This window comes from Mustela lutreola, chromosome 12, assembly GCF_030435805.1.
Source record: "Mustela lutreola isolate mMusLut2 chromosome 12, mMusLut2.pri, whole genome shotgun sequence".
Lineage (NCBI taxonomy): Eukaryota > Metazoa > Chordata > Mammalia > Carnivora > Mustelidae > Mustela > Mustela lutreola.
The window spans coordinates 19,196,538-19,212,608 of record NC_081301.1 but is presented as its reverse complement, the minus strand read 5'-3'; the positions used below and the strand labels follow the sequence as shown (position 1 = coordinate 19,212,608).

The 16,071-nt window shown below is 55.9% G+C and overlaps 2 protein-coding genes across 9 annotated transcripts in view; one reads left to right on the top strand and one right to left on the bottom strand.

Annotated features, from left to right (window-relative positions):
- Positions 1 to 2,545: 2,545 nt before the first annotated feature.
- On the top strand, positions 2,546 to 5,778 carry LOC131812874 (alpha-1-acid glycoprotein-like). The gene is made up of 6 exons (XM_059142834.1): positions 2,546 to 2,700; positions 3,134 to 3,276; positions 3,504 to 3,574; positions 4,355 to 4,462; positions 4,611 to 4,714; positions 5,576 to 5,778. Exons 1-6 carry the CDS (start codon positions 2,587 to 2,589, stop codon positions 5,651 to 5,653), a joined length of 618 nt encoding a protein of 205 aa, XP_058998817.1. The 5' UTR covers positions 2,546 to 2,586; the 3' UTR covers positions 5,654 to 5,778.
- A 1,503-nt stretch (positions 5,779 to 7,281) lies between these two features.
- The window catches only part of AKNA (AT-hook transcription factor), a 50,518-nt gene continuing 41,728 nt past the window's right edge, over positions 7,282 to 16,071 (bottom strand). For 7 of the 8 annotated variants that reach the window (XM_059143525.1, XM_059143523.1, XM_059143521.1 and 4 more), the window contains 6 exons: positions 15,890 to 16,005; positions 15,096 to 15,242; positions 13,831 to 13,926; positions 12,177 to 12,293; positions 11,674 to 11,866; positions 7,282 to 8,493 (listed from right to left, as the gene is read on the bottom strand). In XM_059143525.1, coding sequence (XP_058999508.1) covers positions 8,229 to 8,493; positions 11,674 to 11,866; positions 12,177 to 12,293; positions 13,831 to 13,926; positions 15,096 to 15,242; positions 15,890 to 16,005 — 934 coding nt within the window. In that variant the 3' untranslated portion in view covers positions 7,282 to 8,228. The remainder of the gene's footprint in view (positions 8,494 to 11,673; positions 11,867 to 12,176; positions 12,294 to 13,830; positions 13,927 to 15,095; positions 15,243 to 15,889; positions 16,006 to 16,071) is intronic. The other variant, XM_059143524.1, reaches the window with a different exon arrangement.

Genomic DNA, 16,071 nt, shown 5'->3' with positions numbered 1-16,071 from the left:
CAATCACAAGTAGGCGGAGAGGCAGGCAGAGAGAGAGAGAGAGAGAGGGAGAGAGAGAGAGAGAGAAGCAGGCTCCTTTCTGAGCAGAGAGCCCGATGCGGGACTCAATCCCAGGACCCTGAGATCATGACCTGAACTGAAGGCAGCGGCTTAGCCCACTGAGCCACCCAGGCGCCCCCAGAGAGAACTTTCTAAACAGCAAATCGACTACTTGTCTCCCACCTCACTTAAAACCTTCCCTTTCTCCTGATCCCTGCGGGGTCCAGGGCAGACTCCCCAGCCTGGCTCCTGTGCCCTGCAGGCTTGGTTCCCACCAACCTCTCTAGCATCAGCCCCGTCACTCCCACGCCATCCCACTGCCGGCCACTCGGACCCCAGTTCCTCCACATGCCCCACGCTCTCTGCCCTCCACTCTTCCCCGCCGACGAATACCGCTCCTTTTCTCAAGACTCAAATTAGGGCAATGCCCATCCAAAACACCAAGTGAGCTGGCAAAAAAAAAAAAAAAAAAAAAAGAGCAAAGAGAAGAGGAAATCCCACTTCTGACAAGGATGTGGAGGAAGGGACTCATCTGTGTCGCCAAACTGGCACCACATTAGACAGTGTTCGTGTTTTTGATTTGTCATGTGTTTTGTCATCTCTCTTTGGGGAGAGAGGTTTTTTTGTTTTGTTTTGTTTTTTGTTTTTTAAATCAGCTTAATTGAGGTGTAATTGGCATACAATAAAACGCACACATTTTAGGTTCAGGGTTCAGTGAGTTTTCACAAATGTGCATTATGCGCGTAACCAACCCTGCGGTGGAAATGGTGCATTCGGCCACGGACCTCAGAAAGTGCTCTTCCAACCTCTGGCCCTCAGACTGCCCTCCTTGCCCGAGGCAACCACCGGTCTGATTTCTGCCATTCTAGATCCATTTGGCGGGTTCGAGAACATTCTGTACCTGGAACCAAACAGTATGTGCTTGATTAATCTGGCTCTTTTTGTTCAGCAGAATGTTTTGGAGATTCACAGCTGTTGTCTCATATGTTAGTAGTTGGTTCCTTTTGATTGCTACATAGTATTCCCTGTATGAAACTGTTACGATGTGTCTTTCCATTTTCCTGATGACTGGCATTTGAACTGTTTCTAGTTCTTGGCTATTTTGAATAACAGAATAACATCGTAGTCTTGTCCGTGACATGTTTTTCTCTCTCTTGAATGGTAGGGCATGATAGAAAGGGATTCGGTCACTTTCTGACTCGTGGCATTCCAAGGAAACATCACCATATGAAATGCTAGAGGCAATTCTCCCTCTATAAAGCTGGAAAAAAATAAAATGCTACGGATATAAAGAGAGGGCACCATTAAGTACAGGGAACCTAGGAAGAGCACGACAGGGGTGTGCGTCCATTAAAATTATAACCACTGACTACACGGAAACCTGGAAAATGACTCAAAATATATGAAATGAACAGGGATACAAAACTATACCATAACATAAGAAGGCTTTGGGGAAGTATTCGTTCATAGGGCTAAAGCTGTGACCCGGTCAGGCAGAAACACTCATGGACTGTGGATGCACACATCTGGGGTGCTGGGCACTGTCGGGGCCTGGGACCTCCTGGTGACGACAGAGGCCACCTTCCTGTTCCACAGCAGGGGGTGGAGACCACATGTGCATCATTTCTTGTTTTAGGTGTTGGGAGCTAGTTCAGTTAACACCACATTTACCGGAAATAGATGTGTAACTTGGACACCTCCTCCTTGTAGAAGGATCCCTGCCTCTGAGGCTGGGTTGACAGCCCCCCTCCCCCAGTGGACTTTTGTTCCCCCACGGTTGTTACCACACTCAGCTGGAATGGAATCAGTGGTTTGCCTTCATGCCCTCACACCTGCCCCAGAGCCCTTCCCCATCACCCACCCGAACCCCACCTAGCCTGGGAAGTGTCTGAATCACTTTCAGCATTTGGTTTGTGGCTGGCTTTCACTCTGGATGCTCAGTGAGGCACAAATTGGGTAAAAAACCTAAGAGCTTTTAAAACAAGACAAAACAGGGCCAACTGAGTGTCTCAGTCAGTAAAGCGTCTGCTTTGGGCTCAGGTCGTGATCTCAGGGTCCTGGGATGGAGCCCCATATCAGGCTCCCTGCTCAGCAGAGAGCCTGCTTCTCCCTCTCCCTCTGCCCCTCCCACCTGCTATGGCTCTTTTGCTCTATCTCAAATAAATAAGCAATCTTTAAAACAAAAGAAAACTAAATGAAAAAACAAAACAAAACAAAAGAAGACCTCTTAGCTTGCTTAGAGGTCCCTCTATGAAATCTACACGTTTAATGATACTACTCCAGTCCACACCCGCCTTGGCTTTGAACAGCCTGACCTTGGGGCCCCTGTAACCCTTCAGGTCAGGGTTCTGAATTAGACCAAGGCTTGGAGGCTTTAGCTACAGTGGGCTTTGGGGGAGGGAGGGAAGGATTTGTGCAAAGCATTTCACAAGAGTTCATGGATTGTGTCACCATGGGGCTCTAGGGCTCCTCCCACAGCTCATTATAAAATCACTGTACCCTCCAGCCAGCAGTTCTGCTGGACTCCAGGAGTCTCTCCATCTAGGCATGGCGCTGTCCTGGGTCCTTGCTGCCCTGAGCCTCCTTCCTCTGCTGCATGCCCAGAGCCCAGTGTGTGCCAACCTCACAGCAGCGCCCATCACCAACGCCACCCTGGACCAGGTGCGTCCCTTGGCCCCCGAGCGCCAGGGGCAGCTGCCTCCTTCCCTGGGCTCCCCTTCTCCCGCTGGCTTGTGGTCGCCACCCCCCCACCCCCCCGTCTGATTCTGCCTGCTTCTGTCTGCTTCTGCCCTCTTCTCTCCTGGGTCCTGGGGTGACCTTCTAACCAGGCTCTGGACGCCTTCTTCTGCTTCCTAACTCAGAAGCCTCATGGCAAGTTCCCTCAGAGGGGACATCCTGTCCTGGCCCCGGAGGGCCACCCAGTGTCTGGGGGAGGTTCCTGACCCTCAGAGTGAGCTCCTGCATGTGCCCTCCTCGCCTGGGGCCCCAGTCTCCCTGCGTGTAAAAAGGAGGGGGACATCTCTGTGCCTGGCTGTCTGGCAGGCAAGGGCATTCGGCTCCCAGCCTCTGTCATCAGCTCTTGGCTTCTCCCCAGATCTCTGGCAAATGGTTTTGTATTGCTGCCGCCTTCCACAACCCGGACATCAATCAGTTGGCTGGAATGCTCCAAGCGGGCTTCTTTTACTTGGAGCCCAACCATACGGATGACACAATACGGCTCATAGACTATCAAACCATGTAAGACCCCCACATACTAGCTTGCCCCCAGCCCCAGCTTCTGCTCCTAGCTGCTGGGAAACCTCGAGCAAGTCCCTCCTTCCTCCTGACCTCAGCCTTTTCATCCGTGGATGGGGAGGGCGGTTTACTCGGCCCCAACTCTTGCCCTCGATGATCGTGACTGGTGATTGTTCACTTCTTCCCCTTGACGATCTTTCTGTTTCCCCCTTCTTTCTATCTGGCTTTAGTGGGAATCACTGCATCCATAACTCTACTTGTCTAAAGGTCCAGAGGGAAAATGGAACCCTGTCCAAACACGGTGAGGACCAATGGGAGGACTGGGGTGTGTCATGGGGACCTGTGGATGGGCCAGACAATAAATAGGGTCAGTGCTGGGGCAAAGACACAAAGAAACCAGGACAGGCCTTCTTCCTACATTTCTGACGTCCCAGGGTCTCCACATGGCAATAATGAGTAATAACTGTCCCCAGATTTGAGCTCTATGTGCCAGGCACTGTTTGAAGTACTTTTACTAGGATTAACCCACCCGAGACTCACAATCTTAGGAGGACCTGACAGCGATCAGCTGAAAAAAACAGAGAAACAGAGAGGTCAATTGTTTCCCTGAAGTCACACAGCCTGTAATTAGAACTAGAATTCAAACCGAGGGCTGGCTGCAGGCCTGCCTCTCTCCACTACTCTTTCCCCTTTGGGACCTGAGGGTGGCAGTCAGTCTGTGTCAGGCAGGGAATGACCCTACTCCTGTCCCCACCATCGCCCCAGAGGGCACATAGTAGGGGGCATACAAATGCTGGTGGGATTAAACCAACAGCCCTGGGCAGCCCTGAGGTTCCTGTCTGTGCCTCACTTTTCTCATCTGTAAAATGGGGAGAAAGGCCCTGACAGCCACAGTCGGCACGAGGCTCCTACAATTCCACATCTCTTTGCAAGGCCCGGCACACAGAGGGAGTGAAGGTCGTTGGCCCAGGTGAACTCCCAGCCTTCACTGACTGCTGGGGTTCAAGGAACACTCATGGTCCCTCACCTGTGATCAGACCCATTGTGCTATGTGGTCTCACCCAGAGGTTTTCTTCTCCAGAGTCCGGCAAAGAAGTGTTTGCCGATCTCCTGCTCACCAAGGATCCTAAGATCTTCATGCTGGGCCACTCCCTGAAGGATGAGCAGAACAAGGGACTGTCCTTGTATGGTAAGCACCCCTCCAATATCCACCTCACCCAGACCTCACCCAGCAGACCACCTGTCCCTGTGGCTGGGCCCCCAGAACCCCCCGCCCTCCCCTGAGCCCCAGCTAGGCCCCCGGCATGCTCACCCAGCCCCCTTGTTCCCTCCTGCAGCTGACAAGGCAGAAGTGACTGAGGAACAAATGAGAGTTTTCCATGAAGCCATCACGTGCTTCGGCATGCGGAAGTCGGAGATCAATTACACTGATGCGAAAAAGGTGAGCGCAATGCAGACTAGGCTATGCCCGCCCTCGGAGCCCTCCTGCCTGGGGGCAGCCCCAGAGGCCCGGATAGGGAGACCAGCCGCCCAAGGCTGCATAGTGAGGCAGGATGTCCTACTTGTAAGCACCTGCCTCCCTGCAGGGACAGCTGAGCTCCCCAGAGGCCCAAAGGTTGAGGGCCCAGGAGGGAAAGTCCCTGGGAAACAGGGAGGACAGGAAGGGAGGAGGAACAGTGGGAATAAGGGCGGCAGTGGGAACGCGACGGGGAAACACACAAGGGTGATTATCGCTTACACCTGCCGGCCACAGCCCAGACATCAGATACGTCAGAGGCTTTCCTTGGTTGTGTCCTATAAGGCAATCTCTAAAATGGAGAGCTGCTGAGTGGGCTATACTTTTTCAGATATGCATGAAATACTTTTATTATCATCAAAGTAAAAAGGTCTCCGTTGGCCACCTGAGGCCATCTCTCCTGCCCACCAGCGGCCTAAAGTTCCTCCAGTCCCCACGCCTGGCAGCTGCAGGAAAGGACTGGGCACAGCACCAACTGGCCCTGGTGTGCCGCCTGCCTTCCCTATCCACTGGCTGGGGGACCGCAGACAGGATGCAAGGACCCCTGAAGCTCGGTTACATCATCCCCACAAAATCCAGATCGGTCCAGGGGCTTGGCGAGTCCTCAGTACACGGCAGCTCTTTGTAAAGCCTCGAGCCCCCATCGGGTGTGCAAGAAGCTGAGGCTCAGAACTGGACTGTGCCTCGCCCCGGGTCCCTGAGCTGACGCCCCAGTCCGGAGCTCATCCACCCTTGCCCTCACAAGAGCCCCTCACATCACTGGGCTCCCCTCTCACTGTCTTCCAGGATCTGTGTGGGCCGCTGGAGAAGCAGCACAAGGAAGAAAGGCAGAAGGAAAAGGAGGAACACACGGCGTTGGACTAGGACCCTGCGGACCGTGGGGCCCATCCTCAGCCCTAGGCCCACCCCTTTTGTACATGATGTTTTTGTCTCAGGTGCATTAATAAAGCTTCTGCCTGTGAAACAGGAGGCAGGGGCTCGTTTGCTCATGTCGTCATTCATTCATTCATTCATTCATGGGTGTTGAAGCCTGCCCTGAGCTGAGCCCTGGCTGATCAGGGCATAATGCCCAGCCCTTGGTGGGAAGAGCCCCCACTGTCATATGCAGCATGGCTGGGCGGATGATGGGCACAGAATGTTGTGGGAACCCAGCACGCGGAGGTTCCTTCTGCAATGAAGTCTGGGAGGGCTTCCTGGAAGGGGCATCTGAACCAGCCCAGAAAGATTTGGAGGTTTAAACACCTGCTCTTCCAGCTGCAAGCCAAGGACTGGGAGGATGTTTGGCAAACGCCGAGGCAGAGCGCCCCGGTAGGAGTTCAGGTAAATGAGGGTGGGGTGGCGGGTGGAGGACTGCAGCAGGTGGTACCAGGCGTGCGCGCATCAGACCTCACCGTGGCCATCTGGGAGGCAAGTTGGGAGGGGGCTTGCCTGGAGGCAGAGAGCAGCAAGTGTGGTGGTCAGCAGGGTGGGGCGGGGGGCTGGGAATAAAGCTAAGGGAGGACACAGCTGGCATTGGTGGGAAGCTCCTGGAGCTTACAAAGGAAGTGCAGTAACAGGGAAAACAGACTCTGGAGTCAGGCATTGTGAGATGGTGCAGGCCAGCCTTTGGGACCTCAGTCTCTCTTCTAGGAAGGGGGCACATGGCAGGGGTCCGGGAGGCTGGCATGTGCCCTCAGTGAGCTGCCATGCTGAGTACCGAGCTCAAGGATTAGTGTCTACTGGGTGCTCGGGAAAGGGTGGCTGGAGTTGCCGTCTGCTACTAGGAGGAGCACTGGAGTGAGTCCCGGCTCCTGCTTTGACAGACACCAATGTGCTGTGTGTCTCTTACCAGCTCTGACCTCAGTAAAGGAGGGGCTTGGCCTGGCAGTCTCTCTGGTCAAAATGCCCAATGGGGGCGCCTGGGTGGCTCAGTGGGTTAAAGCCTCTGCCTTCAGCTCAGGTCATTGTCTCAGGGTCCTGGGATCAAGCCCCAAATCAGGCTCTCTGCTCAGCGGGGAGCCTGCTTCCCCCTCTCTCTGCCTTCCTCTCTGCCTACTTGTGATCTCTGCCAAATAAATAGATGAAATCTTTAAAAAAAAATGCTCAAAGTCCTGACCCAGGCTGCTGGGCAGCATGGAGAAATGGAAACCCCCATGGGGGGTGCCTGCGTGGCTTAGTCGTTAAGTGTCTGGTTTGGCTCAGGTCATGATACCAAGGTCCTGGGATCAAGCCCCACATCAGGTCTCCAGGCTTGGTGGGAAGCCTGCTTCTCTCTTTCCCACTCCCCCTGCCTGTGTTTACCCTCTCACTCTGCCAGGTAAATAAATAAAATCTTAAAAAAAAAAAAAAAAAGAAAAAAAGTAAAAAAACAAACCCCCATAGGAAGGCAGGCCGAGTCTGGAAATGGGCACTCACTAGATCCCCCGAGGGAAGGGTTCGGCTCGTCTTGGAACTTTCTACCCCACAAACTTGAGTCAAGAAACCACACCTCGAGGACACACACACACCACGAATGTGGGCCGCTTTGGGATTTTTTTTTTCTTTTTAAAAAAGATCAATATTCATTCTCCTTCATTTGCCCTCATAACGAAAATAGATTTTTAAACGCATCAAATATACAAATATCACCGATGCATACACGTTCCAGAAAAGCTGAGGTACCCGCTGCTACGAGCTGGGGAGCACGACAGGGGCTGGCCTCCCGGCTGCACAGCGCGGCCCGCAGGGAGCTGCCCACTAGCCAGGTCCCACAGGGATCCCAGACACAGAGCTGGGGATGTCGGGATGAGCTACAGAGAGGGACCATGGTGGACAGCTTCCGGGTCCCCCGGGGAGTGAGGATCTCTCTTCCCAGCAGGACTCTCTGACCATGGAGAAGCTGGGCACACGTCCTCCTAGGGGCCTGACATCTTGACATTTCAATGGTCCCAAAGTGCTCTACTGGCCACCAGTCACTAGGGGGAAAGTGCCCGGACATCCCTTCCCCAAGATGCCAACTCCAGAGCGGCGGATCCTGGACGAAGAGACTCGTTTGCACCAGAGACCGAGGCCCGAGCCCTTTTTATCTGGCCTTGTGGGTTGAACCAAAGACCAGGAAAACTCCGTTTCAAAACAAATCTGTCCGTCTGTATATGAAATACGTATTATTAGCCAGAGGTGGACGGTGCAGGACCAGGAGACCCCAAAGATCGCATCTGGGCAGAAGGCAGCCGAGGTCCCAGCTCTTCCTGCAGTGGCCGGGCTCCCGGTAAGTTCCCTCTCCAGACGACCAGGCCAACACTCCTTGCACAGTGGAGACACCCAGCAGGCAAGGCCTGAGCTAGAAGGACACCTCTCAGGAGGGGCCTATGGGGCCTTCAGCAGTGACTCCAGCCGACCCCCTGCCCAGGGGGCAGCAGCAGCCCGCCCGCCAGCCTGCACCCCCCCCCCCCCCCCAGCCAGTTCTGGGTCTCCTGGGAAGTCAGAAGAGGCAGGAGCCCCGCAGGCTTCGGGTCTGGCGCAGGTCAGCAGACAGGGAGTGGCTCATGTGCTTGGTGGTGGAGCGGATGCCCTCGGCGGCCTGCATGGCTTCTGCGAGTGCCATGTTGAGCTCCTCCAGGTCCTCCAGGTCCAGCTGGATGGAGCGTCGCTGCCCCCCGGCCACTCGGGAGGGGGTCGAGGGGGGCCAGTCAGCAGGGGCTGAGTGGGCTGAGGAGGTGGAGGTAGGTCCTGGAGGCACGTAGTACCTGAGGAGAGAGGGGTCTGCGTTCACGCACAGCAGCGAGAGCCGAGCAGAGCGCCGGGGTTGGCATGCACCCGTTCTGGCCCCAGCTGGGCCCCGGCCCCTACTTTCAGGGGCTCAGTGTCTGCACCTCTCAAGTGGGAGTAATAAACAGCTCCTTCGAGGATGCAGCAGAGGGATGAAGCATGAGGAGAGCAGTGCCTGACCCGGAACAGGTGCACGACGACGGTCCTTCCTTCTCCCCATTGACTCGGTACGTCTTTATTGATCCTATACTATGTGCCAGCCGCGGAGCCCAGTCCTGCGGTGGCACCACTGACCCGCTGGTTCCTGGGGCTTCTAACCTGAGAGCCAGATCGCAGGGACAGCACGGTCACCCCAGGCTCTCTAGGAATCAGTCCGGCAGCTCCTCACAGGTAAAGGCACTGCCCCACCCAGAGCCGGCACTGCATCCTGGGTCCAGGGGCCAGGCTCAGAGCTAAGTGTTTGCTCTATCAGCACATGGTTTGCTTCTTTGGTGGGCACCATTATGCTTTATGGATGAGCAAGGGAAGATCAGAGGGGCTACGTATGCAGGAGGCTTGCCCCCCAGTGCTAGCTATTCTGGGGAGTTGGCCATAGGATGCTGGCCATGGGACTTTACCCTTCAGGGACTACTGTCCCCCCACCGAAAGGAGCCACAGTTAGCCACCTCCCAGGATCGACCCAACAGGAAAAGCTCCACTGGCTGCCTGGGCACTCACAGTGCCTCTGTCAATGTCAGCTCAGGGTCAGACAGCTGCAAGGGGCGGTGCTCTATTCACACCCAGAGCTCGGTCATCAGCATCCAGTGATGCCCATACATACCATCTGAACCCCATGAATAGGCTTCTTGACTCCTATTCCCTCCTCTGGGGACTAGCTGGTCTAACGACTGGGTTTCTGCACACCCCTAGCTTCTAGGAACTGGATGCCAGCTTGGCCCCAAAGTGCTTCAAAACTCCCCCTAAGGGGGTGCCTGGGTGGCTCAGTGGGTTAAGCTGCTGCCTTCAGCTCAGGTCACGATCTCAGGGTCCTAGGATCGAGTCCTGCATCAGGCTCTCTGCTCGGCAGGGAGCCTGCTTCCCTCTCTTTCTCTCTCTCTGCCTGCCTCTATGTCTGCTTGTGATTTCTCTCTGTCAAATAAATAAATAAAATCTTTAAAAAAACCACACACACAACTCCCCCTAAGGCAGAAGCTACAACCTACCCAGTCCATCAAAACAAAAACCTTTTTTAGCTAGAAAGCCCCTGGTGCAGAGGCTGGAAGACAGACGGCCAGCAGGTGGCAGCACAGGCCCATACATTCCTGAGGGCGCCCTGGCCTGTCACTGAGCATGCTCAGTTTGGCAGAAGACAGCTGGAGAAACCTGAGGGCATCATCAGCCCCAATTTTAGGAGCACTGGAAGTAGTATGGCTCCTGGTCAACTTCTATATACTGTTGGCTTTCCATGCAGTAGTTCGTTTACTCTCTACCACAACCCATTTCACAGAGGGAAACACTGAGGCACAGACTAGGAACAAAGTGACCCCCGGCCAAGGTTATATGGCTCCCACCGACCAGGTATGTTGGGCACTGCAGCCCAGGGCCTTTCCCCTTCCCTACGACCGGACCATTTATGGGGATAGCAGCCTGCTTAGGTCTGTCCACAGGTCTGAGCCTGGAAGGACATGGAACAGCCTCAGAAGCGGTGAGTCCCATGCCTACCAGGGGAACTCGGAGCTTTATCCCAGGCCACCAAACTCCAGGCAAAACCTGCCCTTCCCAGTGACAGGAGCATAGGCAGGGGTCTTAGCCCCTGTGCTGGGGGCCTGAGCGTGCAGAACGGCCTCTCATAGCTGATGGAGGAGAACGTTCCCAGACTCTGCTGAGGGCGGCAAAATGCCCCACTGCAGGCCAGGGTCCTCACGGGCCCAGGGGACTGGCTGGTACTGGTGCCTCTGCTCCCATCAAGCACCAGGGCCCACAGGGACCCCCGCCTCTTGTTGCCACAGACAAAGGCTTCTGACCAAGACTCCCGACAGACTCATTTTCCACTGAGGGACACTGAGGCACAGAACTAGCAGGTGTCCTGTTGCAGCCACCTTTCCTCGTCTGTCTCCTAGGACAGCAGTGCGCAGTAGTGCTGTGGGCTGGGAGGGTGGTGCTGCCCTCTGATCGGGCCGCGAGCTCGCGCCTGCACCGCCCCGCACATTGTGCACACATCACCCGAGCGCCTGCCCACGTGCCTCGTTTAATCCTTGCACAACCGTCCCTGGTCCAGACTATTACCCCATTTACTAGGTGGGAAAACTGAGGCTCAGAGAAGCAGGCGCTCTACTGAGGCCGTGGCAGCAGCAAGCAGCAGACGGGACTCTGGTGCAGCAACGAGTCTCCAACCTGAACCACTTCTGCCTCCACGGCTCACGTCCTTTTTCTCCTGCAGATGTTCTGTCCACATCCACAAAGAGGGCGTGTTCCTCCTCTCACAGCCCTGCCCAGTCCTCCTCCACGCTCGGGGCCTCAGACACGGGGAATGTCTTAGAGATGGTCACAGCCAAGAGGGGCCTAAGGACCCACAACCACCAAGAGGCATGTATGCGGCCTCCTGGTTGGGATCCCAGACAGAAGACGTTCCGGTAAAAACTGAAGAAAGCCCAAGAAACTGTGGGCTTTAGTTAAGAGTGAGTTATTACTATTGGCTCGCTATCAAAGGTGCCAGATGAACGTAACAACAAGGGAAACTCTGTGTGTGTGTGTGTAGGGAGTATATGTAACTCTGTACTATCTGCTCCATTTCTCTTACATCTAAAAATATTCTTAAAAATTAAGCCTATTAAGAAACAGTGAGGGAGCAATTACTTGCTTGCCGGGAAGACCCACGAGGAAATGGGGAGCTTCCCACGTGCTTTCCCTGCGAGCTCAGGGCCCTCTGCCGGCTCCTTCACTGCCGAGTCCCCCCTCACCCCGCCCAACCGACAGGCCAAGCCTCTCCCTGGGAGGCAGGAGCATTTAGGGCTTGTTGAGTGACTATATGAGCGTTCAGCATGTTCTGCTGGTTATAAATCTGCTGGTTAAACACAGGAGTACCAGGTGCCTGGGTTCTCAGCTGCCTGACCCGGGCCTGACTATGATTCCTGCAGCGACTCAGACAGGCAGGGAAGGAAGGAAAGGAAGGTTCTTACACAGTGGCTGATGGAAAAGGCATGACGGGAACAGAGGAGATGTAGGCCAAGGCAGCAGGGGCAGGTGCTGGGGGCGCAGCTGCCAGATACCAGAGTCCTGGAGGTGGCCGGGCCGGCGACCCAGCACGCTTGCTCCGCTGCGTGGGGCTGGAGGCTGGGCGTGTGTTTCTCCTGCTGGCTGCCTTGTCTGGCCCTGCGAGGGAGGGACACCAGAGACAACAGTAGGATCACTGGGGAAGATCTAGCCAAGACCGCCCCCCACCCAAGTCCCTGCCCTGTGACAGGTGGACACGGGGCTGGCCATGCTGGGAGCGCTGGGCTTTGAGAAACAAATCTTCTGTCCACTTTGCTCTATCCCACACTGGGAGAGCCACCATCCCAGTGAAATACCCTATGGGCCCACGAACCCCCATAAAGGAGAGCTGGGGGTCTCTTTGGGAGAAGAGAGTGAGTGTCTGTCCCTACACAGTGAGTGTAGGGACAGAGTGAGTGTCTGTCCCTACCTGAGGCGGCTGAGTCTGGGCCATCCGTCGCTGGGGGCAGCCCAACTCGACCACACAGGGGGCACTGCAGGGGATCAGTGGCGGACAGTCCTGGTGGGTCCCTGGTGACACTGCCAGCTGGAAGAGGAGGAAAAGATGTTAGGGGAAGATGAGGTCTGATCACTGGCCTGGAGCCCCCAAGCAGACCTCTGTCAGCACCGAGCTTCCCTTGGGGGCCACTGCAGAGGGGACAAGCTGCCTCCATGACAGCGAGGTCAGCATGTAACAAACCTGGGCTCCTGCTGAGGGCCTTCATGCATTCTGCTATCAAATCCAACAAGCCACGGGGCTGGCTGAGACATCACTCCCATTTTACAGACTGGTGAACTGAGGCTCCTAGAGCTTGAATGATTTGCCACAATGTCCGAGTAGGAAATCGGCAGTGCTATCTGAGCCCAAGCCCGGCTCTCCAGAACGCAGGCCCTGAACCTACGGTCCCTCCTCCACACCGAGACAGGCCCATTGTTCATATGGGAGTGGCCCACAGTGGCCCTCAGGCACCGGGGGGTTTGGGGGGGCAGTCAGTGGAGGCCTACGGGAGCAGGCGGAGGGTGGGCACCTCGTTCTCTTCCCCTACAAATTCTCAACACCTCCCCCAGGTGGAATTCCAGGGTTGGCCCACTTCTTCCAGCCGCACCTCAGTGGGAGGCCTCCCACCCACTACCCTGGGTTGCAGGCTCCCACCTGTGCCTCCTAGCCCAGCTCAGACCAGTTTTGTCCTTGTCTGCTTAGCCCATGGCCCAGGATGGGATGGTGTTCAATGAGTGAGTGAGTGAGTGAGTGAGTGAATGAATGAATGAATGAATGGAGGAATGAATGAACAGGGAGGACTGCTGGGACTCGAGCAAAGGCAAAGCAACACAATGGTGAAGGGCCAGAGCTCTGGACTCACAACCACCTGGGTTCAAATCCTGGCTCTACCACTAGTAAGCTGTGTGCCCTTGAGCAGGTTACTTAACCTCTCTGGGCCTCAGTTTCCTCACCTGTAAAATAGGCGTAGGAATAAAATGGACAAAACCCATTTCATAGGGTTGTGAGGATTAATGTTTGTAAATCACTTAGCATGATGCCCTGCTTCCAGTGGGGGTCTACTAAGGGACAAGCTCCATCATTATCACCATTGCCTGAAAGGGCCTTCGGACCATCTCCAATCCTTTCATTCAGGACGTTGAGGCTGGAGGCTCAGAGATGTTAAGGAAGTTGCCTGAGATCACCCAGCAAGTCAGTGGCGGGACTGGGACTAGAGCCCAGTGCCCATATTCTCCAGCCACTGCTCTCCCCATGACTCTTCCCTTTTGGGTCTGGGGGAAGGAATCAGAGTGGTGAGGATGGAGGGGAGACAGGACAGAATTATCCCGCCTGGGCCCTACTGCCTGCCCCCCCCCCACCTTCTCAGGACTTAGGTCATGCGCATGGTTTCTCCCTGTCCTGGTCAAGGAGCGCAGCATTAGGCAGTGGCACCTGGAGACACAGGTGTGAGGACAGGAGACGTCGGGAGGGCTGAGGAGCACCCCCAAATCCTGCTCCCTTGTCCAGGCTCCCGTCTACGCCCTTTCCTAACAGGAGCAGCCGCAGCCTCTACGCACCGACCACTTCCCCAGGTACCATCCCTCACCTGATTCCCGGGTCCTGGCGGGTCGGCACTGGGGACAGGAGACTGAGCCACTGTGTCTTGGGGCCGTCTTGGGGGTCAGAACATGGTACTCCTTGCCTGGGAAGAAACCAGACCGTCCGCTTTGGCATGTTTGGAGAACCGAGGAGGATCGGGGAGGTCCTAAGAAGGCATGAACAAAGCCCAGCTCTGGCAGGCTGGGAAGCAGGCCAGGAGAACAGGAGAAGCAAGGACAAGCAGGGCTGCTTTCCCCAGACCCGCCACTGGCCAGGTGGCATTGGGATGGCTTGGGCACGGGGTGAGCTGGGTCTTCTTGTGCCGTGAGCGGCTATGAAATGGGGACCGTCCCAGTCTGGGTCTCACGGGCGTCCTAAGGGGTGAGTGGGGCCGTGTCTGTGAGGTGTTCCGCCTGGCGTCCAGCACATGGACAGTGCTCCTGGCTGTCAGAAGGTTGGACAGATGCCTGGGTCTTTACCCAGACCTGTCACCTGCTGCCTTGTCCCTCTCTGAGCCTCAAGACAGACCTTCAGAATGTGGCCTGATCAATCCTCTTCTGGCTCCCCGAGTCCCGGCAGGCTTCCCACTTCCTATTCCATGTGTGTTGCCTCGGGGGCCCCCAGACCGGCCCACTGTTCCCACGTCTAACCCCTCAGCTCTGTCTGCTCCGTGGGAGAGGACGTGCGTCTCTCACTTCCTGCCACGTCCCCTGCCCTCGGCCCTATGGATCTGAGGTGAACTGACGTCCCCCCCCACAGGCTGCTACGAGTGACAGCCACCTCTGTAATTTACACACCTGATGTCATGGCTCATTTGTTATCGTCTGTTATCCAGTCAGATTCCTGGAAGTCAGAGCTATGTCCGTGTTTGTTTTCAGGTTAAGCACTCTGAAATCCTACTCTGTGTCACCAGAAGTCTTACTATGTACTGGGTGCCTAGTTCAGGAGACACGGGGGCTGATGCCTTGGGGAATCCGACCTGAAGGTGGGCGAGGGGCCAGTGATCTGGCATCCGCCCTGCACACAGCAGAACCCTCTTTGTGACCAACCAGCTAAAGGGGCTCCCCCAGCAGCCAGCATGGGGGCCAGGGCAGGGAGGCATCAGCCTGTTTGCTGGGGGAAAGAATGGACTCACAGAGGAGGCACTTCCTGCAGCTCCCTGTGTCACAGAATTCACAGAAAATGCTCATCTTTCAATGGCCCATGGTGAAAGGGGGAAGGCTTCAGTGATGGGGGTCTTCCCCGGGGGTTGGGCCATGCCCTGCAGCCCACCTGTGTACTGGCCCCAGAAGGAGACCCTGTCTGGCCGCCTGGTGCCACCAGCTCCTTTCATTCTGTCCCGAGTGGATTGGGCGCTGTCCTCGGTGGCCTGGCTCTTTTCAGAGAATCGCTGAGGGGAGGTTGGCTCAGATTCGGAACCTGGGGTAGGAAAAGAGGGGCATTGAAGAGGGACAGGGGATGTGTCACAGAGCTCAGGGAGAGAGCCAACCCTAACTTGAGGCTCTGGGGCTGAGCTTGGGTTTGATCCTGTGTCTGTCCCTTAGTAACATCCGCTGACACATGGGGACCCCTGACCTTGTGCTGAGCTCTGGGTTGGACCCACTAGGCCGTGCATGTACCCTCACAGCAATCCCCGGACGGGGACACTGTTACCACTGCAGTTAGCTGTCCCTTTAACTGCACAGAGCAGGTCAATGCCTGGGCCAAAGTCACACAGCCAAGAAGGAGTGAGGTGGGCTGAACCCCACCGCTTGTCCTTCAGGCACTTCCCCTGCACTTCCGGGCTCTGGTGTCTGCATCTGCAGAATATGGGTGATACACCCCCGCCTTGCAGTGAAGATGGAACATGAGGACCACACAAAGCCCTTCTAGAAACCCTTGCGTGCGTGACCTTCCATGGCCACCACTGGAAGTGCACTGTACCTCAGACAACTACGAGGGCCTGAAGAACACACACAGAACCTTCTCCAGGTTCCTTCTAAGGCTACTGCTATGGTCCTTGACCACTGAGCTAACGGGCCCAGATGGGAGCCTCCAGACATCGGTCCAGGCCGGTGCTCACTTACTCAGGGACAGCTGCGGCACCTCCCGAGGCACCGAGGAAGACCTGGCTCGCCGTCTTCCTGCGGGCTCCACTCGCTCCCCCACTGCGGGCTCAGCAGACAATCTCTCTGTGGATCTACTAGCAAAAAGGAAAGAGAGGAATGATGTCAGCGGATGCGGTTTCATGCAGACTTTCCAGGTGACC

Coding starts and splice junctions, on each gene's coding strand:
- LOC131812874 (XM_059142834.1), top strand. CDS start 2,587: ATGGCGCTGTCCTGGGTCCTTGCTGCCCTGAGCCTCCTTCCTCTGCTG. Junction 3,277..3,503: donor CTCATAGACTATCAAACCAT/GTAAGACCCCCA, acceptor ATCTGGCTTTAG/TGGGAATCACTGCATCCATA. Junction 4,715..5,575: donor ATTACACTGATGCGAAAAAG/GTGAGCGCAATG, acceptor ACTGTCTTCCAG/GATCTGTGTGGGCCGCTGGA.